At 62.5% G+C, this 24,336-nt stretch overlaps 2 protein-coding genes across 4 annotated transcripts; both read right to left on the reverse strand.

The window, feature by feature from the left end:
- Window positions 1-1,771: 1,771 nt before the first annotated feature.
- Window positions 1,772-13,330, reverse strand: MRPS21 (mitochondrial ribosomal protein S21). 3 transcript variants are annotated; one of them, XM_029055186.1, is made up of 3 exons: window positions 13,276-13,330; window positions 10,622-10,750; window positions 1,772-2,422 (listed from the first exon to the last, which is right to left on the reverse strand). In XM_029055186.1, exons 2-3 carry the CDS (start codon window positions 10,702-10,704, stop codon window positions 2,242-2,244), a joined length of 264 nt encoding a protein of 87 aa, XP_028911019.1. In that variant the 5' UTR covers window positions 10,705-10,750; window positions 13,276-13,330; the 3' UTR covers window positions 1,772-2,241. The 3 variants fall into 3 exon arrangements, with proteins under 3 accessions (XP_028911019.1, XP_028911018.1, XP_028911020.1); XM_029055185.2 differs by having other exon boundaries at window positions 10,622-10,778; window positions 13,276-13,321; XM_029055187.2 differs by lacking the exons at window positions 10,622-10,750; window positions 13,276-13,330 and adding an exon at window positions 2,526-3,378.
- A 3,934-nt stretch (window positions 13,331-17,264) lies between these two features.
- CIART (circadian associated repressor of transcription) lies at window positions 17,265-18,701 on the reverse strand (the record flags this gene model as incomplete). Its single annotated transcript, XM_039910874.1, has 6 exons — window positions 17,265-17,283; window positions 17,677-17,747; window positions 17,978-18,071; window positions 18,177-18,255; window positions 18,372-18,447; window positions 18,573-18,701. Coding segments are annotated over 6 exons (468 nt in total), but the record flags the coding sequence as incomplete, so codon positions are not given.
- Between the last annotated feature and the right edge of the window lie 5,635 nt (window positions 18,702-24,336).

Genomic DNA, 24,336 nt, shown 5'->3' on the forward strand with positions numbered 1-24,336 from the left:
CTCTCAGTCTCAATCCCCATTTGACAGATGAGGGAACTGAGGCCCAGAAAAGTGTCTTGCCCAAGGTCACGGAGCAGACAAGGGGTGGGGCCGGGATTAATAACAGTAACAACGTTGGTATTTGTTAAGCGCTCGCCATGCGCAGAGCACTGTCCTAAGCGCCGGGGGAGATGCGGGTTGTCCCGCGTGAGGCTCGCGGTCTTAATCCCTATTTGACAGATGAGGGAACTGAGGGCCGGAGAAGCCAAGTGACCCGCCCACAGCCACCCAGCCGACAAGGGGCGCGGCCGGCATTCGAACCCACGACCTCCGACTCCCAAGCCCGGGCTCTCGCCACTGAGCCGCGCTGCTTCTCCGGTTAAAACCCAGGTCCTTCCGATTCCCAGGCCGGGGGCTGAGCGGGAGGAGGGGGGACGGGGAGGGGGCGAGAGAAAGGAAGAGAATCGGGGAGAGAGGAGAGAGGGTCGGGGTGGGAGATGAGAGGGGACGGAGGGAGGGAGAGAGAGCCGGAGCCCGGAGTGTCTTCGAAGGGAAGGACGGGCGATTTCCACCCCTCACCGTTTCTCCAGCTGGCCCCGGCTCGGAGACCAGATGGTTCTCTTTCGTTCCCGCGTCGGCCGGACTCTCCCGGCCGGGGCGGCGGCGACGACGGGAAGCCGCCGGAAGGATCCCCTCCCCACGCTCTCCCGCGTCGGGGGGACGGGCGACGGGATGTCGCCCCTGGGTGCGGAGGGTCGGGGAGGTCTGAGGCTCGGGTCCGGCACGACCGTCCCGCAGGGCGACTCCTAATGCTAATGACTGTGGCATCTGTTAAGCGCTTCCGACGTGCAGGGCACCGTTCTAAGCGCCGGGGGAGATCCGGGGTCATCGGGTCGTCCCACCTGAGGCTCCCAGTCTTCCCCCCCATTTTACAGATGAGGGAACCGAGGCACAGAGGAGTTAAGTGACTTGCCCGCAGTCACGCAGCTGACAGGTGGAAGAGCCGGCATTCGAACCCGCGGCCTCGGACTCCCAGACCCGGGGCTCTTTCCGCCGAGCCACGCCGCCCCTCTGTTTCTCCGGGCCTCCTCTCCCCCATCCGGAAGACGGGGCCGGGGGCCGGGGGCCCCATGCGGAACGGGAACCGCGCCCGACCCCATCGGCCTCTATCGGCCCCGGCCCCGACCGGCGCCTGGACACGCGAGGCGCCTTATGCTACGCTCGTTATTGCCGCGGGCGGAGAAGGCGCCTGCCGGATCTGTTGTGCCGGCCTCTCCGGGGTGCTCGGGGCTGTGCTCTGCACCCGGAAAGCGCTCGGTGAACACCAGGAGGAGGAGGAGGAGGAGGAGGAAGGGAAGGAGAAAGAGGAGGCCAACAGAGGGAGCAGTCGTGTCGCCGTCGCGCGGCGAAGTTGGCACCGTGGCCCCGTGACGGCCGTTTATCTCCGCCTGGGCCAAGGCCGCCCGCCCGGCGAACCGGCCGGCCGCCCCCTCTCCCGCCTGGGGGCTGGCGCCCGGCGCCCCCCCCCGGGCCTCCCGGGAACCCGAGCTTCCGGCGCGGCGGGGCGGAGGAAGCGGGCGGCGGGCCGGGGGCGCCGGTGGGCCCCGAGGGCACGTGGCCCGGGCCTCCCCGCCTCCGCTCGGCGGCCCTGATTCTCCTGACGTCCGTGCCAGGAGAACCCCCCCCGGCGGCACCCGCCGCCCCGCACCCCTCCGTCCTCGCCCGAGCGCCCCTCCGCCCCTATCCCGCGGGGGGACGAACGGAAGGAACAGACGCTCCCCCGCGGGGAAGGCTTTTTCGGTGGGAGATTTATTCGGAGGCGGCGGCTCCCTTCCCCGCCCCCCTCCGTTGCCCCCCGCCCCCTCACTTTCCGCTCCTCGCTTTCCGCCTCAGTGCGGGGCTCTGCCGGACCCTGGGAGGGGACGGCGGGGACGGCGGGGACGGGGGGTCCCCCCGTTCGAAGCCAGTCTCCGGGCCGCGGCCCCCTCTCCCTCCGGGAGGGAGGGCCGAGAGGGACCCCGGCTCCCCCCGGCTCTTCGGAGGATCCTCACGCCGCGTGTCCGGGAAGCTGGACGTGCCGAGGGGGAGGAGGACGGGGGCAGGAGGAGGAGAAGGGCTCGGGAAGGCTCGGCTCCCACAACGGGCCCGGCGTTTCCGGCGGGCGGCCGGTCCGCCCGGACGGAGCCGGCCGGGCCGGGGAGGACGGGACGGTGTGGGGTGGAGGGTCCGGTCCCGCCCCGAGCCCCCCGGCCCGGGGGGCCCTCAGCAGCCCTGCCAGGGGTCCCGCCGGCTCTTGCGCATGAGGAAGTTGATCTTGCGGGCCATCTCGGAGTTGTAGATTCGCCGGCAGGTCTCGTAACTCTCCCGCTGCCTCCGCCGGCACGGCTTCTCGTAGTAACGGCGCCGTCTGACGTCCTCGATCAGCCCATCCACGGTCAGGATCCTGGGGGGGGCGGGGGGGGGAGCGGCGGGTCGTCACTCGCCAGCTTCACCTCTGCCCCCCACCCCCTTTCTCGAATGGTATTTGTTAAACGCTTACCATGTACCAGACTAAGCGCTGAGGTCGATACCCGCTCCTCAGGTTGGACCCGGTCCCCGTCCCCATTTTACGCACGAGGGAACTGAGGCCCAGAGAGGCGAAGGGACTCTGGGACACGGCGGACAGAGGGCGGAGCCGTGATGCGAGCAGCCCGGGTCCTTCCGACTCCCCGGGCCCGGGCTCCACCCGCCAGGCCACGCTGCTTCTCAGAGAGTCTCACGGGAACCCAGCTTTGCCAACCCCCCTCAGGCCGCCTCTCGGATCTGGGGTGCGTGAGCGAGGGGGAGGATCCAGGAGACCTGCCCCCCCGGCCCCCCCGCTTTGCCTGCTCTCAGCTGGGAGGACCGGGGTGACCCGGGAACAGGGACCCCCGAACGAACAAGCCGGGAGGGCAGGCAGCCTGGGGCCGTGAGCCCCGGCCACACGGGGGTCCTCCGGGGGCCCCGTTTTCCTCTCCTCCCGGGCCGGCGGGAGCGGCAGCGCGACCCGGAAGTCAGAGGATCTCGGTTTTAATCCCGGCTCTGCCGACTTTGCTGGGCGGCCTGGGGAAAATCCCCTCTTTGGGCCTCGCTTCTCTCAACCGTAAAATGAAGATTCGATCCCTCTTCGCCCACCCTCTTAATATGGGACAATGACTGTGTCCATAATTAACTCGCACCTATCCCAGCTCCTCTTCGACAAATACTCGGCCCTTAACAAAATACCATAAATCAAATGATATTCCATAAAGGGAGGGGGTGGAGGGCTGGGTGCGAGGGAAAGAGAGGGGGGAGCTGGGAATCGGGGCCTCCGGTGGGGCGGCCCAAAGGGACCCCCCCCTTCCCGTAGCCAGCCCGCGTCTCGAGACCCCCCCCCTCCTCCCCCCCGCCGACTTCTCTTTCGCTCGCACCCCGGACTAGGCTTTAAGCTTCTTACAGGCAGGGAACGTTTCTGCTGTCCTGCTGCACTGCACTGTGGACCCGAAGCTCCTCGTGGGCAGGGAATGCGCCTGTTGATTGTCGCGCTAAGCTCCCAAGCTCTCAGTACAGTGCTCCGCACACAGTAAGCACCCGGAGACAACGGAACGGACGAACCTACTCTCCCAAGAGTGCTCTGCAGAAAGTAAGCACTCAGCAAATAGCACCTAATTGACCGACGGGCCTGGGGAGAGATGACCTCTCCGCGGCCTGACCCCCTTTTCCCCCCATTTCCCTCCGCTCCTCCCCCTCTCCCTTCCCGTCCCCTCAGCACTGTACTCGTCCGCTCAACTGTACATATTTTCTTTACCCTATTTATTTTAATGAATTGTACATCGCCTCGATTCTATTTAGTCGCCATTGTTTCTACGAGACGTTCTTCCCCCCGACTCTATTTATCGCCACCGTTCTCGTCTGCCCGTCTCCCCCGATCAGACCGTGAGCCCGTCGGACGGCGGGGACCGTCTCTATCTGTTGCCGACTTGTTCATTCCAAGCGCTTAGTCCGGTGCTCTGCACGCGCTAAGCGCTCAATAAACACTATTGAATGAATGAATGAATGAATGAAAAGGGAGGCCCCCTCCCCGTCCCGCAGGTCAGGGGACTTCGCCCTCTCCCCCCTCGTCCCTCTCCCGAGGCCAACGCTCATGCCGTCCCCACGGATGCGGGTTTCCTTCCCTCCGGGCTTGTTTGTTTGGGTGCCCCCGTTCCCAGGTTACCCCTTGGCCTTGCTCAATCCGATGACTCAGTCGGGGAGGGCAAGGCCAGGGCCGCGACAGCCGCTCCCGGAGAGAGCGGGAGCCGGGGTGGGGGCGGGAGGAGGGGCCGGCGGCGCGGGGGCGTCCGTCGAGCGGCCGGTCCTCCCGGCGGGGCCCGGCGCCGCCGCTCCGGACATCCGGTCACGCGAACGGGCCCCAACGGGAGGGAGGCGGGTGAGCCCGGCCGGGCTCCTCCCCCGGGGCCCCCGCTGGGAGCCGCGCCGGCGGCATCACGGGTTCCGGGGCGCCGGGGGAGGCAAGGGGAGGGAGCGGGGCGGCCGGGATGACGACGACTGGGAGGCGGTTCCTCCCAACGGTTCTCCGCGCGGGGAGAGGGAGCGCGTGATCCCCCCTTTAGACCGTGACCCCGTCACTGGGCCGGGAGGGTCTCTATCTGTTGCCGAATTGTCCATTCCAAGCGCTCAGTCCAGTGCTCTGCACATAGGAAGCGCTCAATAAATACTACCGAATGAATGAATTGGGGGGGGGGGGGGGACTGACGGGGATCCTAAGCATCTCCGAGGACCTGGGCAGTGTGGCCTAGTGGATAGAGAAGCAGCGCGGCTCAGTGGAAAGAGCCCGGGCTCGGGAGTCGGAGGTCATGGGTTTTAATCCCGGCTCCGCCACTTGTGTGACTTTGGGCAAGTCCCTTCACTTCTCTGGGCCTCGGTGACCTCATCTGGAAAATGGGGATGAAGTCTGTGAGCCCTCCGTGGGACACCCTAATTACCTTGTACTACCCCAGTGCTTAGAACAGTGCTTGGCACCCAGTAAGCGCTTAACAAATACCAGCATTATTATTATTATAGAGCACGGACCTGGGCGTCACAAGGACCTGGGTTCCAATCCCGGCTCTGCCACTTGTCTGCCGTGGGGCCCTCGGGCAAGTCACTTCACTTCTCTGGGCCCCGGTGGCCCCACCTTTAAATTGGGGGGGGGTGAAGACCGTGAGCTCCACGTGGGGCAGGGACCGTGTCCAACCCGGCTGGCTTGGATCCACCCCAGCGCTTAGTACGGTGGCCGGCACAAAGTGAGCGCTTAACCAACACCGTAATCGTTATTAAGAGGGGAGGGGGCTAAGCAGAGGAGAAGGGGAGAGGTGACAGGCGAGGCCAGGATAGGTGGAGCGGGGCACGGAAGTAAGCACTCGCGTGTTGCACGTGGGAGTGAAGTGTTTAGCGCACAGTAGGCGCTCAATAAATACCACCGACTGATCACGGAGGGGGGTGTCTGGAGCTGGGCCTGAGAGCCACTGTGCCACTCATCCTCCCTTCCTGCCCGGGGAGAAGGGTGTGGAGAGAATTAGTGGGCATATTGAGGCACAGAGGAATTACCAGGCGCTTGGAGCCGGACTAGGCGCAAAGGGAATCGCGGGAACAATCATCATCATCATTACGGTATTTGTTGAACCGCTTACTACGGGCCAGGCACCGTACTAAGCGCCGGGGTGGGTACGAGCAAATCGGGTTGGACGCCGTCCTCGTCCCACGTGAGGCTCACAGACTTATTCCTCATTTTACAGTTGAGGTCACTGAGGCCCAGAGGAAGTGACTTGCCTGTGGTCACCCGGCAGACGAGCGGCGGAGCCGGGATTAAAACCCAGGACCTGCTGACTCCCGGGCCCGGGCTCTACCCCCTAGGCCACGCTGCTCCCGGGAGGTGGGATCGTCGTCCTTCGGGGCAGAAACAGATGGGGGGCAAGAGCAGGAGGGGGTGGAGACAATCGATGGTATTTAATGAGCGCTTACTATGTCCAGAGCACTGTACTAGGCGCCCTGGGAGAGTCCAATAATAATAATAATAATAATAATAATAATAATAATGGCATTTGTTAAACGCTTACTACGTGCCGAGCACTGTTCTAAGCGCTGGGGGAGATAGATACAAGGCAATCAGGTTGTCCCACGTGGGGCTCACAGTCTTAATCCTCATTTTTCAGATGAGGTCACTGAGGCCCGGAGAAGGGAAGTGACTTGTCCAAGGTCACACAGCGGACGAAGTGGCGGAGACGGGATTAGAATACAACAGAAGAGAAGGTCATGAAGCAGCGGGGCTCAGTGGCAAGAGCCGGGGCTTGGGAGTCCCAGGTCGTGGGTTCTAATCCCGCCTCCGCCGCTTGTCAGCGGGGTGACTCTGGGCAAGTCCCTTCACTTCTCTGGGCCTCAGTTCTCTTCTCTGAAAAATGGGGATGAAGACTGGGAGCTCCTCATGGGAAGCAGCGTGGCTCAGAGGAAAGAGCCGGGGCTTGGGAGTCAGAGGTTATGGGTTCGAATCCCGGCTCTGCCGCTTGTCAGCTGGGTGCCCGTGGGCGAGTCACTTCACTTCTCGGTGCCTCAGTTCCCTCATCTGCAAAATGGGGATTAAGACCGTGAGCCTCATGAGGGACAACCTAATTACCCCGTATCTACCCTAGCGCTTAGAACAGTGCTCTGCACGTAGTAAGCACTTAATCTGCACATAGTAAGCCCTTAACACATACTCACATTTATTTATTTTATCACCTTGCCCCCCCATGGGGCTTAGCTCAGTGCTTGGCACATAGTGAGCGCTTAACCAATACCATCATAATAATGTTGGTATTGGTTAAGTGCTTACTATGTGCAGAGCACTGTTCTAAGTGCTGGGGTAGATACAGGGGAATCAGGTTGTCCCACATGAGGCTCACAGTTAATCCCCATTTTCCAGATGAGGTCACTGAGGCCCAGTGAAGTGACTCGCCCACGGTCACCCAGCTGACAAGTGGCAGAGCCCGGGAGTCGAACCCATGAGCTCTGACTCCAAAGCCTGGGCTCTTTCCACTGAGCCACGCTGCTTCCCATCATCATCATCATCACTCTTTTGGTTGTTATAAGAAGAAATAAGCAATCTGTGGCGAATCATTTCTAGCTGTGGGCCTAAGTGGCCTTGGGGGGCGGGGGGGGGGGGCCCGAATATCAAGTGTCCAGAGGTCACAATCGCTTAGTGCAGTGCTCTGCACATAATAAGCGCTCAATAAATACTACTGAATGGAGGGGGAAGAGGAAAGCGGGGGGGGGGGGGGGGCGTGAAGGCCATCTGGGGGCCATTTTGTGGCTGAGGCGGCGGGGCCGAGGGGGGAGGGGCGCGCGCCGGGAGCCCGCGTGCCGGGGGTCACGTGCGCCGGCCGCAGGGCGCGAGCGCGGTCTCGAGGCCGTCCACGAGGCCCGAGGCCCCGCCCCCGCGGCGCGCGGGGGCCAAAGAGCCAATCGGGAGGCGCCGCTCTCTCCCCCGCCCCGCCGCCGACCAATGAGCGGCCGGGGGGGGGGGGGGGGGTTGCGTAACGCCGGCGGCCCCACAGGCGGGGGCTCCCGCCCCTCCCCCTCCTCTCAGCTGGGTGACCTTGGCCAAGTCACTTCCCTTCTCTGGGCCTCCCTGCGGCTCCGGGGAAAACAGCCCGGGCTGGGGAGGCCGAGGTCATGGGTGCGAATCCCGCCTCGACTGTGGGCCAGTCACTTCACTGTGCCTCAGTTCCCTCATCTGTAAAATGGGGGTTAACTGTGAGCCTCACATGGGACCACCTCATTCCCCTGTATCCCCCCCAGCGCTTAGAACAGTGCACATAGTAAGCGCTGAACCAATGCCAACATTATTATTATTATTGTCGTTTCACTTCTCAGTTCCCTCATCTGTAAAATGGGGATTAACTGTGAGCCTCACGTGGGACACCCTCATTGCCCTGTATCTCCCCCAGCGCTTAAAACAGTGCTCAGCACATAGTAAGCACTCAACAAATACCACCATTATTATTATTATTATTATTATTAAGTCATTTCACTTCTCAGTTCCCTCATCTGTAAAATGGGGATTAACTGTGAGCCTCACGCGGGACAACCTGATGACCCTGTCTCTCCCCCAGCGCTTAAAACAGTGCTCAGCACATAGTAAGCACTCAACAAATACCAACATTATTATTATTATTATTAAGTCATTTCACTTCTCAGTTCCCTCATCTGTAAAATGGGGAATAACTGTGAGACAACCTGATGACCCTGTATCTCCCCCAGCGCTTAGAACAGTGCTCGGCACATAGTAAGCACTTAACAGATACCAACATTATTATTATTATTCTCTAATTATTATTCTCTGGGCCTCAGTGACCTCATCTGTCAAATGGGGATGAAGACTGGCCTCACGTGGGGCGACCTGATGACCCCGTATCTCCCCCAGCGCTTAGAGCAGTGCTCCGCGCGTAATAATGATGATGTTGGTATTTGTTAAGCGCTTACTATGTGCAGAGTACTGTTCTAAGCGCTGGGGGAGACACGGGGGGAATCAGGTTGTCCCGCATGGGGCTCACGGCCTTAATCCCCATTTTACAGATGAGGGAACTGAGGCCCAGAGAAGTGAAGTGACTCGCCCACAGTCACCCAGCCGACAAGTGGCAGAGCTGGGATTCGAACTCATGACCTCTGACTCCCAAGCCCATGCTCTTTCCACTGAGCCACGCTGCTTCTCTTAAGCGCTTAACAAATACCAGCATTACATGATAATGACTAATTTATTCAGCCCTTCCTTTTTCAACGGCATCTCTTAAGCGCTCAGTGGGCGTCAAGCGCCGGGGGAGACGCAAGCTCCTCCGGTCGGACCCACGCGGGTGTCCCTGCTAGGTAGGAGCGAGTAGGATTGAAGCCCATTTTGCAGACGAGGAAACTGAGGCCCGGAGAAGTGAAGTGACTTGCCCAGAGTCTCAGAGCAGGCGCGGGGCGGGGCCGGGGATGAGAACCCCGGCCCCGGGCTCTCTTTCCCGCAGGCCGCACTGCATCTTCCGTGCGGGCGCGGAGCACGGTGACTAAGGCCTGGGAAAGGGCGCGGCAGGGACCGAGACGGACGGAAGGACGCTCGGCCATGGCCCTCCCGCGGCTCCCGGTCCAAAAATAGAAGAGGGGCCGGGGCTTGGCGCCAGACACAGGCCAGCCCTCCTCCTCCGACGAGCCTTCTCAGATTAACTCCCCACAGCCTGAGTCTCGGCAACCCATGCATCTACACCCTCTCTCAATACTGCGGTTTGTGAGGGTGTGGGCGTATCCTTATGACGATATATAAATATATAGACAAACACACACACGGAGTCCCAGGGAAGGAGCCCGGGCTTGGGAGTCAGAGGTCATGGGTTCAAATCCCGGCTCTGCCGCTTGTCAGCCGTGTGACTGTGGGCCAGTCACTTCGCTCCTCTGGACCTCATCTGCGAGATGGGGATGAAGGCTGTGAGCCTCACGTGGGACGTCGCTTCACTTCTCGGGGCCTCAGTGACCTCTTCTGGAAAATGGGGATAAAGACGGTGAGCCCCACGTGGGACGACCTGATGACCCTCTATCTCCCCCAGCGCTCAGGACAGTGCTCGGCACATAGGAAGCGCTGAGCAAATACCAACATTTTTATTATTGTTATTATTATTCACTTCTCTGGGCCTCCGTGACCCCATCTGTAAAATGGGGATGAAGACTGGGAGCCCCACCTGGGACAACCTGATCACCTTGTATCTCCCCCAGCGCTTAGAGCAGTGCTTGGCACATAGTAAGCGCTTCACAAATACCATCCTTATCGTTATTATAGGGACACAGACCCTATCCCACATGGGGTTCTCAGTCTAAAGGGGAAGATCAAGGGAGCTGATCCCCATTTTACAGCTCAGCGACCTGAGGCCCAGAGAAGCTACATCACTCGCCCGAGGTCACCCAGCAGGCAAGGGGTGGAGCAGGATTAGAACCCGCGGCCCCAGGCCCGTGTTCTTTCCTCTAGGCCGCACCGCTTGGTCCTCGGTGGCCCGGGAGAACGCTCGGCTGCCCCCCCATAATAATGATAATGATGGCATTTGGTAAGCGCTTACTATGTGCTAAGCACTGGGGGAGATACAAAGTCATCAGGTGGGACGCCTAGTCTTCACCCCCATTCTCCAGATGAGGTCACTGAGGCACAGAGAAGTTAATAAAAGCCCTCCAGAAGCACAAAGGTGGTGAATGAGACCGCAAGTCCCTTCTAGAATATTAACTCGTTGTAGGCGGCAAACCAGTCCACGGCGTAGTGGAAAGAGCCCGGGCCTGGGAGTCAGTAGGTCACGGGTTCTAATCCAGGCTCCTCGGTGTGACCTTAGGCGAGTCACTTCCCTTCTCTGGGCCTCAGTTCGGGGATTAAGACCGGGAGCCCCATTAGGGACAGGGACCGCGTCGAACCCGATCCGCTTGTATCTACTCCAGCACTTAGTACGGAGCCTGGCACAGAGTAGGCGCTTAATAAATACCTTAATCAATCAATCAATGATTAAGAGGCCCCTCTGCCTTCCCTTCTCCGGTCTAAGCGGAGGCCTGGCGATGAAGAGGGTGGGGAGACACGACCCGACTCCCCCCAACTCCCTCCCCACCACCTTGGACTGACCTGTTGAGGGTCCTGTACGCTCCCTCCATGTTCCCGTCCTGGACCATCACCGTCCTGGCGATGAACCTCAAGTGATTCGCCATAATCTCGGGGGGCAAAACCCGGCGACGCTCCACGGAGAAGAAGCCGCTGGGAGCAGAGCGGGGCGAGGAGGCAACTGAGGCAGAGGAAGAGGGTGGGGAGGGAGACGGGAGGGGAGGGGTCCTAGGATCGGCAGCACAATTTAGGGAATCCTTGGCACTGGGATTGCCCGGCTCCCGATATCCGTAAGGGACAAAAATAATAATAATAATAATAATAATAAGTTAAGCGCTTACTATGGGCCAAGCACTGTACTAAGCGCTGGGGGAGATATAAGGTCATCAGGTTGTCCCACGTGGGGCTCACAGTCTTCATCCCCATTTTACAGGTGAGGTCGCTGAGGCCCAGAAGTCAAGTGACTTGCCCCAGGTCACACGGCTGACAAGCGGCGGAGCCGGGATTCGAACCCGTGACCTCTGACTCCCAAGCCCGGGCCCCTTCCACGGAGCCCCACTGCTCCTCAATACAGGGCTCAGCTAAGAATAAGATGATGGTATTTATTATTAAGTTCTTACTGTGCGTCCGGCGCTGCCAAAATGATACTAATAATTGTGATGGTAAGATACGATATTAATATAAAACATTATCATATGGAGATGATATTGATATATATTAAGATGATACTAATAATTGTGATAATAATAACAGTGGCATTTATTAAAAGATCGCTTTGTGGCCAGGCGCTGGGGCGGATGCGAGTAAATCGGGTTGGACACAGTCCCACAAGGGGCTCACAGTCTAAGGAAGAGGGAGAACAGGTATGAAATCCCCATTTTACAGATGGCAAAAACTGAGGCCCAGAGAAGGGAAGGGACTTGCCCAAGGTCACGTGGCGGGCGGAGTATGGCCTGGGGGTCAGAAGCACCCGGGTTCTCCTCCCACCTCCGCCACTTGTGTCTGCTGGGTGACCCTGGGCAAATCACTTCACCTCTCTGTGTCTCACGATCGTATTTATTGAGCGCTTACTGTGTGCACAGCACTGTACTAAGCGCTTGAGAGAGTACAATATAACGATAAACAGAAGCTGCGTGGCTCAGTGGAAAGAGCACGGGCTGGGGCGGTCATGGGTTCAAATCCCGGCTCTGACACTTGTCTGCTTTGTGACTTTGGGCAAGTCACTTCACTTCTCTGAGCCTCGGTGGCCTCACCTGGAAAATGGGGACTGGGAGCCCCATGGGGGACTACCTCATCACCTTGTATCCTCTCCGGCGCTTAGAGCAGTGCTTTGCACATAGTAAGCGCTTAACGAATGTCATTTATATTATTATGAAATAACAGACACATTCGCTACCCACAACAAACTTACAGTCTAGAAGGGGAGACAGACATTATTAATAATAATTATGATATTTGTTAAGCGCTTATTATGTGCCGAGCACCATCCTAACCACTGGAGTAGATCCAGGGTATTCAGGTTGTCCCCCGTGGGGCTCAGTCTTCATCCCCGTTTCACAGATGAGGGAACTGAGGTGCAGAGAATAATAATGATAATAATGTTGGTATCTGTTAAGCGCTTACTATGTGCCGAGCACTGTTCTAAGCGCTGGGGTAGACACAGGGGAATCAGGTCGTCCCACGTGGGGCTCCCGGCCTTCACCCCCGTTTTCCAGATGAGGGAACTGAGGCACAGAGAGGTTAAGTGACTCGCCCACAGTCACACAGCCGACGAGTGGTAGAGCTGGGATTCGAACTCATGAGCCCTGACTCCAAAGCCCGTGCTCTTTCCACTGAGCCACGTAAGCGCTTACTACGTGCCAAGCACTATTCTAAGCGCTGGGGGAGACGATACAAGGTGATCAGATTGCCCCACGCGGGGCTCCCAGTCTTCCAGATGAGGGAACTGAGGCGCAGAGAAGGGGAGCGACTTCCCCAAAGCCACCCAGCTAAGTTGCAGCGGCGGGATTCGAACCCATGACCTCTGACTCCCAAGCCCGGGCTCTTTCCACTGAGCCACGCTGCTTCTCCACTCCAGCGCCCAGTACAGTGCCTGGCACGCCCTAAGTAGTTTAACAAACCTCAGGGAAAGGTCCCTTCCCGTCTCGTGCCTCAGTTTCCCCCTCTGTCAAAAAATGGGGTTGAAGAGCGTGAGGCCCATGGGGGACAAGGACTGGGTGAGCTTGGATGAGAATAACAACCATAATGATAATAATACTGATAGCATTTGCTAAGCTCTTACTGTGTGCCAAACACTGTTCTAAGCGCTGGGACAGTCATCGGCCTGCCCCCCGTGGGGCTCCCTCCCCATTTTCCAGATGAGGTCACTGAGGCCCAGAGAAGGGAAGTGACTGGCCCACGGTCACCCAGCCGCTCGACTGCGGCGGCGGGATTCGAACCCACGCCCTCTGACTCCCCCTGAGCCCCGCGGCCTCTCTAGCCCGGCGCTCAGTCCAGTGCCTGCCCCCGGGGAAGCGCTTAAGACGTCTCATTCTAAAAGAGGAAAGCGGGATTAGAACCCGGGTCCTGGGGCCCCCGGGACTGCGCTCCTTCGTTCATTCCGTCGACTTTATTGAGCGCTTCCTCTGCGCGGGCGCTGTAGTGGCCGCTCCCCCTCCGCGCGCCAACGACCCCCTTACCCTCCGTCCTCCAGACCGGGCCCACTTCCGGCGGCCCCGCCGGAAGCGGAAGTGACGTCACGCCCGGGGGCCCCAGGGAAGCGCGCTCGTCTCCCTTAGCAACCGCCCCCCCCACTAGGCCGCACTTTTCCTCAGCCCTAAATAAAATAAATGTTGGTATTTGTTAAACGCTTACTACGTGCACAGCGCTGTTCTAAGCGCTGGGGTAGACACGGGAATCAGGATGTCCCACGTGGGGCTCCCAGTCTTCACCCCCATTTTCCAGATGAGGTCACTGAGGCCCAGAGAAGTGACTCGCCCCCAGTCACCCAGCTGCCAAGTGGCAGCGGCGGGATTCGAACCCGTGACCTCTGACTCCCAAGCCCGGGCTCTTTCCACTGAGTCACGCTGCTTCTCTAATCACGTTGGCATTTGTTAAGCACTCCCCATGTGCCAAGCACTGTTCTAAGCCCCGCGGTCATAATAATGATAATGTTGGTATGTGTGAAGCGCTTCCTATGTGCCAAGCGCTGTTCTAAGCGCTGGGGGAGATACAAGGTCATCAGGTTGTCCCACGTGGGGCCCACAGTCTTCACCCCCATTTTCCAGATGAGGTCACTGAGGCCCAGAGAAGCCAAGTGACCTGCCCCGGGTCACACAGCCGACAGACGGCGGAGGCAGGATTAGAATCCACGACCTCTGATTCCCCACCCCAGGCTCTTGCCACCGAGCCACCCTCTTTTACAGATAATAATAAGGATGACGACAGTATTTGTTAAGCACTTACTATGTGCCTTGCACTGTTCTAAGCGCTGGGGTAGATGCAAGGTCATCAGGTGGGACACTGTCCCCCCGTCCCACGTGGGGCTCCCAGGCTCCATCCCCAATTTTCCAGATGAGGGAACCGAGGCCCAGAGAAGTGAAGTGACTTGCCCACGGTCCCACAGCTGACAAGTGGCGGAGTCAGAATTGGAACCCACGACTTCTGACTCCCCAGCCCGGGCTCTTGCCACTAAACCACCATGCTTTTATAGATGATGATGATGGTATTTGTTAACCACTTACTTTGTGCCAAGCACTGTTCTAGGCTTTGAGGTAAATACAATAATAATAATGATGATGGTATTTAAGCGCTTAACTATGTGCCAGGGACTGTACTAAGCGCTGGGGGAGATACAAGCAATTCTGGTTGGACGCAGTCCCCGTCCCGCGCGGGGCTCCCGGTCTCAATCCCCATTTTACAGACGAGGGAACCGAGGCCCAGAGAAGGGAAGTGACTCGCCCAAAGCCACACGGCCGACAAGCGGCAGAGTAGAGAAGCAGCGCGGCTCAGTGGAAAGAGCCCGGGCTTGGGAGCCAGAGGTCATGGGTTCGAATGCCGGCTCCGCCACTCGTCAGCCGGGTGACTGTGGGCGAGTCACTTCACTTCTCTGGGCCTCAGTTCCCTCATCTGGAAAATGGGGATGCAGACTGGGAGCCTCACGCGGGACGACCTGATCGCCCAGCGCTCAGAACGGTGCTCTGCACACAGTAGACGCTTCTCAAATACCACATTATCATTATCAGTCCTGTTGTTGGCTTGGAGGGGGAGGCAGGAGGTCAGGGGGTGCGGATCCCCCCGCACACACGTGGCCTCTAGATGATGGTGACGGTCCCGGCGGGAGGGGGACAACTCCCTCCCGGTCCCCCCGCCGCGCCGTGTCTCCATGGAGACGGCCGTCCTCTCCTCCTCATCCCTCCTCATCCGTCCTCGGCGTTTCCGGCCCGGGCCTCATCCACGTAGAGTCATCGGCGTCAGGAGGCCCGACGCGGGGAGGGCAGCGCGGCGCGGGCGGCGGGGGGGGGGGGGGCGTCCGAGGCGACGGCGGCGGCGGGGGAAGACGAGTCCCAGTCACGTTGTTGCTTCCGCCCCAGCCGAGCTGCCCCCACAGACCCAGAGAGCCAGAGAACCGCTCCCGCACGGAGAGACGGGCACGTGGGCCCCACACGTTCCCCTCCGCTTGCGGAAGCCGACTCGGGGTCTCCCCCCGTCGCTGGGAGATCCCCCGGATGGGAGACCGCGGCCCGACGAGGCCCCCCAACCTCCTTCCCGACAACGGGACGGAGGGGGAGTTTGGAGGGGAGGCCTGGGGGGGGGCGGAGGAGGGAGTCGGGGTGGCCAGGAGGGAGGGGGCGGAGGGCGGAGGCACCGGAGCGAGAGGCTGGCGCCACGGGTGCCCGTGGAGAGAAAAGGGGGCGCGGGGAGGAAGGAGGGTCCCGAGAGTGGCGGGGGGTCAAAGGTTATCGGGGAGGGAGGGAGCCGGACCTGGAGAGATCAGCACGTGCACAAACCCACGTGTGCCCCTCGAACACGCGCCCCGATGGCCGCCCTTGCGGGCCCCACCACCCCTCCCTCGCTTCTCCCTCAGACCCGGACGGAGGGTGGGAGGGCCGGGGGCTTCTCCCGCCGGGCGGGGGGCGGCGGGCCCCGGGAAGACGAGAGACACGACTCCCTCTAGACTTTAAGCCCGTTGCGGACGGGAATCGTCTCTATTGCTGAAATATACTCTCCGGGGCGTTGGGTACAGTGCTCCGCACCCGGTAAGCGCTCAGTAAATACCCTGAATGAACGGATGGATGAAAGAGACCGCAGGTCTCGGGGCCCAGTTTCGGAGAATGAAGAGCAGACCGCCGGGTTTGACGTCCCCTCAAGGGACCCCCCGCCTCCCTCCCCTTCCTAGATGACTCACGGACTCCCCGCCTCCAGCCGTCATTCGGGAGTATTTATTGAGCGCTTACTATGTGCAGAGCGCTGTACTAAGCGCTTGAGTCCACACAGGGGGCAGGGAGGGGGTTCCCGGGGAGAGGAGGGGGCCTGGAATCTACCGCTATCTTTCTCCCCCTCTAGACCTTCAGCTCGTCGTGGGCGGGGAGTATGACTTGAGAAGCAGCGCGGCTCGGTGGCGAGAGCCCGGGCTTGGGAGTCGGAGGTCGTGGGTTCGACTCCCGGCTCTGCCCCTTGGCAGCTGTGGGACCGTGGGCAAGTCACGTCACTTCTCTGGGCCTCAGTGACCTCACCTGCCAAACGGGGATTAACTGGGAGCCTCACGTGGGACGACCCGATGACCCTGTATCTTCCCCGGGGCTTAAAAAAGTGCTCCGCACATAGGAAGCGCTTAACAAATACCAACGTTATTATTATTACTACCGTCGTACTCTCCCAAGTGTACAGCGAGCGCTCGATAAACGCCTCTGACCCAAGTGCGGTGCCGACCTGCTTTCTGCACCCTCGTCCTCCCGGCCGCCTCTCGCCCCCCCCCGTCCCGCCTCTCGCCGCCCTCCTCGTATCGACAGACGATCCCCTCCTTCGCAGGCCGAGGGCACGCCTCCTCCCAGAGGCCTTCCCCGATCAAGCCCTCCTTTTCTCTTCTCCCACTCCCTTCTCCGTCGCCCGGACCCGCTCCCTTTCTCCCCGCCCTCGCCCCCGCCGCACTTACGTAGATCTCCGTCGTTTATTTCTATCCACGCCCCCCTCCCCGTCCGGACCGTAGGCTCGCCGCGGGCCGGGGACCCGTCTCCCGACCGCGCCGTACCACCCTCTCCCAAGAGCTCGGTCGAGCGTCCCGCGCCCGGCCGGTGCTCAGTGACCACGACCGAGCGGCGTCCTCCCCGCTCGGCGCGGAGCCGGGCGACTCGGGCCGGGGGTCGAGACCCTCCGCGGCCAGTACGGGACGGAGCCGGACGGGGAGGGGGCGGCCTTCACCCGCCTCCCTCCGCACCCCCGCGAGCGACGCCAGTCGAGTGCTTTAAAGCCCCTTTAATGGGAAGACGCCCCCCCACCCCCCCCACCCCCGACACGGAGCCACGCGGCTCGGAGGCCGCGGCGGCAGAGACGTACGCATACACGTTTTTCGGATTAAAAAAAAGAGAGAGAGAGCACGCGAGGCGGGAGCAGCCGGAGCAGAACGGAGGCACGCGGCCAGATGGACCAGCCGGTCGGACAGCGGGGAGCGCCCCCCCCTCCAGAAGTCTCAGCCTTCCGGGTGGAGGCTGCCGGGGGCGTGGGGAGGAGGAGGGGACGGGAGCCACGGGGAGAAGCGCGCGGGCGTCTGGCACGGCGCGGGGCCCGGGGGCGACGGCGGGCGGCCCGGCAGGCTGTGACAGCGGGTCCCCGGGCCCGGGGGCTCGGCCGGGGGGGCCGGGGAGGCGGGGGCCGAGCGGGGGAGGGGCCGGGGGGCGTCCCGGAGGAAGAGGATGATGCCGAAGGCCCGGGGGGCGGGGGGGCCCGGGGGGTCGCAGAGGGGGGCGGCGTGGACCCACGTCAGGCGCAGGGGCGACCCCTCGGGAGACGGGCCGGCTCGCCGCGCCCACCGCGACCCCTCGTCCTCGCCGTCCTCCTCCTCCTCCTCCTCCTCCTCCTCCTCCTCCTCGTCCGTCCCGGGCAGGCGGCTCCGGTCGGGCCGGGGGGCGGGGGTCTGAGCGGCGGGGGGCTTCTCCCGGGGGCCGCCGGCTGCCTGCGGGGAGAGAGCGGGAGGAGGGCTGAGCGCGAGACGTCCACCCCACCTGGGCCGGGGGAGAGACCCCCCCCCCGCCCCCCGCCCTCCTGTTCCTCGGCACCCCCTCCCCACGCCGCTCCCCGCCCCCAACGGGGAAGTGGGAGAGGCCGACCCCGAGCGGGGCCGGACCCCCGCCGCTCCCCCCGGCCCTCCCCGCCCCAACCCCCCCCCCGGGGCCGCCCCCTCACCTTGGCGGGGCGCCGGCGGTTCCGGGGTGCGACGTGGGGGAACCACACCTTGAGCATCACTTCCACCTGCAGCAGGGTCCCTAGATACCGCTCCCTGCGGGGGGTGGGGGGGGGAGGAGGTCACAGAGGGGCCGAGGGAGGGGGCCGGGGGTCCGCAGAGGAGGCCGAGGCGAGGCCGGGGAGGGGGCGGGGGGCTCACCCCATCTCCGGCTTCCGCAGGACGCCCACGATGCGCTGGATGCGGTCCATGGCCACGCTCTGCTGGAAGCTGCTCAACCCTGGGAGGGAGCGAGGGAGGGGAGACGGGGTGAGGGTCGGGGCCCGGCGGCCGGGGGGGCGGGAGGGGGGCGGGAGGGGCGCGGTGGGGGCTCGGGGGAGAGGCCGGACCCCGCACCTTTCTCGTAGCGGCCCATCTTCAGTCCGTTCAGCAGGTCGGTCAGCGGCTGGATGAACCCCTGGAGTTCTTGGCACTGGGGCCGGGGGGGAAGGAGAGGACGGAGGCCGTGAGCGGGCGGGAGACCGGACCCCCGCGGGCGCTTCCCCCCAGGGGACCCCCCCCCCCCACTCCCCGCCGGGCCCCGGGCCGCTCCCTCACCTTCCGAGCAAAGAGCCGGTCTCCCTCGGTGGCGGGGCCCCGGCCCCCGGCGCGGACCCCGTCTCCCCCGCGGCTCCCGGGGGGCTCCGGACCCTCGGGGCCGCCGCCGGGCCCCGGGGGCCGGCGACGCCGGCGGCAGCGGAGCGGGCCGGCCCGGGGCCGGTCCTTCCCCCGGCCGCCCGAGCGGAAGGAGGGGGGGCTCGCCGCGGCCTCGCCCGGGGCGCCGCCGGCCGCGGGGGACGACGACGACGACGACGACGAGACGGAGTCCCGGGGGGAGAGGGCGGCGGGGGTCCGCGGGGGCTCCATGGGGCGTCGCGGCCGGATCCGGGTGGCGGAGGGGCGCGGGGTCCGGATCCCGGGGGCGCCCGGGGTCCTCGGAATCTGCGAGAGGGACAGCGAGGGGGACAGCGAGTTAGCTTCAGGCCCGGGACCGCAACGGGGGGGCCGGGGTCGACCCGGTGCCCGCGCCCGGGGGGGGGGAGCTGGGGAGGGGGGCCGGGACGGGGGTCCCGACCGGCCCGGTCTGCCCTCCGCGCCGCCCCCTCGCTGGCCACCCGGGCCGGCACCGCGCCCGCCTCCCCGGATCCCCGCTGAGGAGGCTCCCTCCCCTCGCCTCTCCCCACGCCGCTCTGCCCCAGTACCGGCTCCCCCCCGCACCGGTCTGCCCCGGTAAGGGCCCCCCCATAGGCCAAGCTGCCCAAGTGACGTCACCTCCACCCCCCACCGGACCCCAGTCTGCCCCGGGAAAGGCTCCCCCAACGCACCGGTCTGCCCCGGTAACATCATCCCGACCCCCCCACCCCGCATACCGGTCTGCCCCGGCAAAGGCCCCCCCAACGCACCGGTCCGCCCCAGTAACGTCCCCTCCGATCCATACACGGTCTATCCCGGTTACGTCGACCCCCACCCCCTACGCACGGTCTATCCCAGTAAAGGCTTCCCGACACACCCCTCTGTCCCAGTAAGGGCCCCCCCCGATCAAAACTCCCCCAATACACCAGTACGCCCCAGTGAGGGCTCCCCCAACATACCGGTCTGCCCCAGTAACGTCACCCCAACCCCCCCCCCACCCCCCCACATCGGTCTGTCCCAGTGAGGACTTCCCCAACACGTCCGCCCCAGTAACGTCACCCCAATCCCCCCCAACACCTGTCTGCCCCGGTAAGGGCTCCCCCAACATACTAGGTTGCCCCAATAACATCACCCCGACACACACACGCACACACCGGTCTACCCCAGTAACACCGCCCCACCCCAAACACACCCCAGTGTGCCCCAGTAAGGGCTCCCCCAACCCTGCGGCCTTCCCCGGCAACATCACCCCCTCGAAACACACCCCGGTAACATCTCCCCCCCCAAAACACACCCCGGTACGCCCCAGTAAGGGCTCCCCCAACACCCCAGTCTGCTCCAGTACCATCGCCCCCCCCCAAACACGGCCCAGTCTTCCCTAGTAAGGGCTCCCCCAACACACCAGTCTGCCCCAGTAACCTCATCCCGACCCCCCCTGCACACACACAACCCTCCACACACACACAAACATACACACCGAGCCAGACACCCCCCCCAAACACACACACACACACACACACACACACACACACAGAGTCTACCCCAGGAACGTCACCTCTACAACACAGACACAAACACACAGGAACAGACAACCTCCCAACACACACACACACAGGGACAGGCAACCCCCTCAACACACACACACACACACACACACACACACACAGTCTACCCCAGGAACGTCACCTCTACAACACAGACACAAACACACAGGAACAGACAACCTCCCAACACACACACACAGGGACAGGCAACCCCCTCAACACACACACACACACACACACACACTCTACCCCAGGAACGTCACCTGCACAACACAAACACACGCACACAGGGACAGACAACCCCCCCCAACACACACACACACACACACACACAGAGTCTACCCCAGGAACGTCACCTGCATAACACAAACACACACAGGAACAGGCAACCCCCCAACACACACACACACACAGGAACAGACAACCTCCCAACACACACACACAGTCTACCCCAGGAACGTCACCTGCACAACACAGACACACATACACACAAACACCCCCCCCCCCCGGGACAGACAGAAGCCCCCCAACACTCCCCCGCAGCAGAGAGAGAGAGAGAGAGAGACGGACAGACGGACACAGACCCCAGCGTGCGGCGGCGCCGAAGTGCGGGGTGCGGAGCGCGGAGTGCGAGGCCCGGCGAGTCCCGGAGCCGGGTCCCGCTCCCGCCCCTCCCCCCCCCCCCCGCCCCGCTCCTCCCCGCTCCCGGCCACGTGCCGCGCCGCACGTGCCCGCCCCCGCGCGCCCGCCCTCCGCCCTCCTCATTGGCCGGCGCGCCGGCGCCACGTGACGGCCCCCCCCCCGCCCCCGCCCGGCCGGCCCGGGGAGCCGGGACGCCATTGGCCGGAGCCGGCGGGGGGCCTCGGCCAATGGGGAGGCGCCGAGGCGCCGATTGGACGAGGGGCGGGGCCGCCGGGCCCCGCCCCCGCAGGCGGCTCCCGGAGAGGACGCTGGGGCGGAAGGTGGGGGAGGGGAGTGACGTCATCGCGAGAGGGCGGGGGACGTGTGCCCTTGGGGTGCAGAGTGTGTGTGTGTGTGTGTGTGTGTCTCTGGGGGGGGAAATTACTCCCCCCCGCCCCGCCCCCCCCAGTCACGAGTCCGACACGTGGAGGGAAAACTGGTGTGCGCGCGCGTGTGCGTGCGTGTGTGTGTGTGTGTGTGACAGCGCGAGAGAGCGAGACACTGACAGCTCATTCATTCATTCATTCATTCATTCATTCATTCATTCATTCATTCATTCCTTACTTCGTTCATTCCGTCGTTCATTCGTTCATTCATTCATTCACTAGTATGGTATGGAGCGCCTACTCTGTGCAGAGCACTGGACTAAGCGCTTGGAACGGACAAACCGGTAACGGAGATGGTCCTTGTTAAAGCGCTTTCTGGGTGCGGAGCCCTGGGCTAAGCGCTCCGGGGAGGACACGCTCCCGCCACAGTCTGTGCGCGACGCCAGCCGAGGACGCCTGCCTGTGATTGTGTGTCCCCGGGCGGGGAAGGGGAGGATGATAACGGTGGTGTTTGTTAAGCGCTTACTCTGTCCAAAGCACCGTTCTAAGCGCTGGGGTGGACAACGGGGTCATCAGGTTGTCCCCCGCGGGGCTCCCAGGCTTCCTCCCCATCTTACAGATGGGATAACTGAGGCACGGTGAAGTGACTCGCCCAAGGTCGCACGGCTGATAAAGGGGCGGAGCCGGGGATTCGAACCCATGGCCTCCGACTCCCAAGCCCCGGGCTCTTGCCCCCGAGCCACGCTGCTTGGCCGGACACTCAGTGTGTGAGAGTGTGCGTGTGAACGAGAGACTGACAGGCCCTCATTCATTCCCTCAATCGTCCTTAATAAGCGCGGACACTGACGGGTCATTCATTTATGCATTCGCCTGATGGTCTTTAATAATAATGTTGGTATCTGTTAAGCGCTTACTATGCGCCGAGCACCGTTCTAAGCGCTGGGGGAGATCCAGGGTCAGCGGGTCGTCCCACGTGAGGCTCACGGTTCATCCCCATTTTACAGATGAGGTCACTGAGGCCCAGAGGAAGTGAAGCGACTCGCCCACGGTCACACAGCTAAGTGGCGGAGCGGGGAGTCGAACTCACGACCTCTGATTCCGAAGCCCAGGCTCCGTTAAGCGCTTCCTGGGTGCAGAGCCCTGGACTGAGCGCTCGGGAGAGGGCACGCTCCCACGGCCCGTGCGCGACGGCACCCGAGGACGTGTGACGGCGACCGTGTGGCCCTGAGCGGGAGAGGGGAGGGATGGGGGCCGGACACCGAATTTTGGGCGGGGGTGTGAATCCCCGGGAGTCTGTTCATTCCCGCCGTCCCCGTCCCGCCGTCGGCCCCCGGCCTCCCTCCGGCCGGGAACGTCCTCCCCCCTCACATCCTCCAAACTAACTCTCTTCCCCTCTTCAAAGCCCTCCTGAGAGCTCACCTCCTCCGGGAGGCCTTCCCGGACTGAGCCTCCCTTTCCAGTAAGCGCTCAATAGAGATGATTGAAAGAATGAAGAGTCTGTCCGGCTACTTGCGGATTTCAGATTGGGACCCGATGTGGGTCTGTGTGGATTTTTCCGGGGGGGGGAGGGGGGGGCTTAGAAAGTGGGAGCCTTCCGAGCGCTCAGTACAGTGGCCTGCACACGGTAAGCGCTCAGTAAATACGATGGAACGGACCAACGGACCATCCGGCGGCCGGACCTCGGGCTCGGCGGGCACCAGGCTCTGCCTTTACATAATCCTCCCCGCTCCCGGGGGGAGCCGGGACAGCTGGGTCCCGCCTAATCCCTCCGTAGCTTGTCCGCTGGGTGACCTTGGCCGAGTCACTTCACTCCTCTGGGCCTCAGTTACCTCATCTGGAAAATGGGGAATTGAGAGCGTGAGCCCCCGCGCGGGACAGGGACTGTGTCCGACCCGATTTGCTTGTATTCCCCCCCCCCCCCAGCGCTCGGGACAGTGCCTGGCCCATAGTAAGCGCTTAACACATACATTATTATTAATATCATTATTATTCACCTTGTGGGCACCCCAGTCCCATCCCCCGGCCCCTCTGCAAATGGGGAGGGGGGGTCTTGACGGTGGGAGGGGGTGAGGTCCCCGGTGCCGCATTAACCCCCCTAAACCCCAAAAGAGAGCGGCGGAAGCCACGCGAGGGAGGAGCCTTTCCTTTTTTAAGGCTATTTGTTAAGCGTTTACTATGTAGCAGGACTGTAATAAGCACTGGGGTAGATACAAGCTCATCAGCCACATGGGGCTCACACTCTTCATCCCCATTTCGCCGATGAGGTAACTGAGGCCCAGAGAAGCGAAGCGCCTTGCCCGGGGTCACACGGCAGACACACGGCGGAGCCAGGATTAGAACCCAGGTCCTTCTGACTCCCAGGCCCGGGCTCTAGCCACGAGGCTAAGCTGGTTTCGAGGGGGAGCAAGGGAGACACCCCCCCAGGTCCTCGAGGGGATATTTGATAGCCCTTTCACTCCGCCTTCCCAATCTAAGGGTGGACGGGGAATTTTTTGTTTTAAACGGTATTTGTTGAGCGCTTTCTCCGTGCCGGGCACTGTGCTAAGCACCGGGGCAGATACAAGCTCATCACGCCGGGTCCCGCACAGGGCCCGCGGCCCCACGGTGCCGACGAGGGAACGGGGACGGAGAGGAGTCCGGTGACTCGCCCAAGGTAACGCAGCGGACAAGCGGCGGAGCGGGAATCGGGACCCCGCTCAATCAGTCGATCGATCAGTCGATCCATAGTGTTTATCGAGCTCCTCCCGTGCGCGGAGCGCTTGGGAGAGTGCAGAAGCAGCGCGGCTCAGTGGAAAGAGCCCGGGCTTGGGAGTCCGAGGTCCTGGGTTCGAATCCCGGCTCGGCCACCTGTCAGCTGTGCGACTGTGGGCGAGTCACTTGGCTTCTCTGTGCCTCAGTTCCCTCATCTGGAAAATGGGGTTTATTTGTGAGCCTCACGTGGGACGACCTGACGACCCTGTATCTCCCCCAGCGCTTAGAACGGTGCTCTGCACATAGTAAGCGCTTAACAGACACCAACATCATTATCAAGAGTGCGGGGGAGCGGAGTTCCCCGCCCGCAGCGAGCTTCCAGTTGAGAGAGGGGAGAGTCCCTCCGACTCACCCTCTTTCCAGTAGGCCACGCCGCTTCTCGGGGGA

Source organism: Ornithorhynchus anatinus, chromosome X5 (genome assembly GCF_004115215.2).
Source record: "Ornithorhynchus anatinus isolate Pmale09 chromosome X5, mOrnAna1.pri.v4, whole genome shotgun sequence".
Taxonomy (NCBI): Eukaryota; Metazoa; Chordata; class Mammalia; order Monotremata; family Ornithorhynchidae; genus Ornithorhynchus; species Ornithorhynchus anatinus.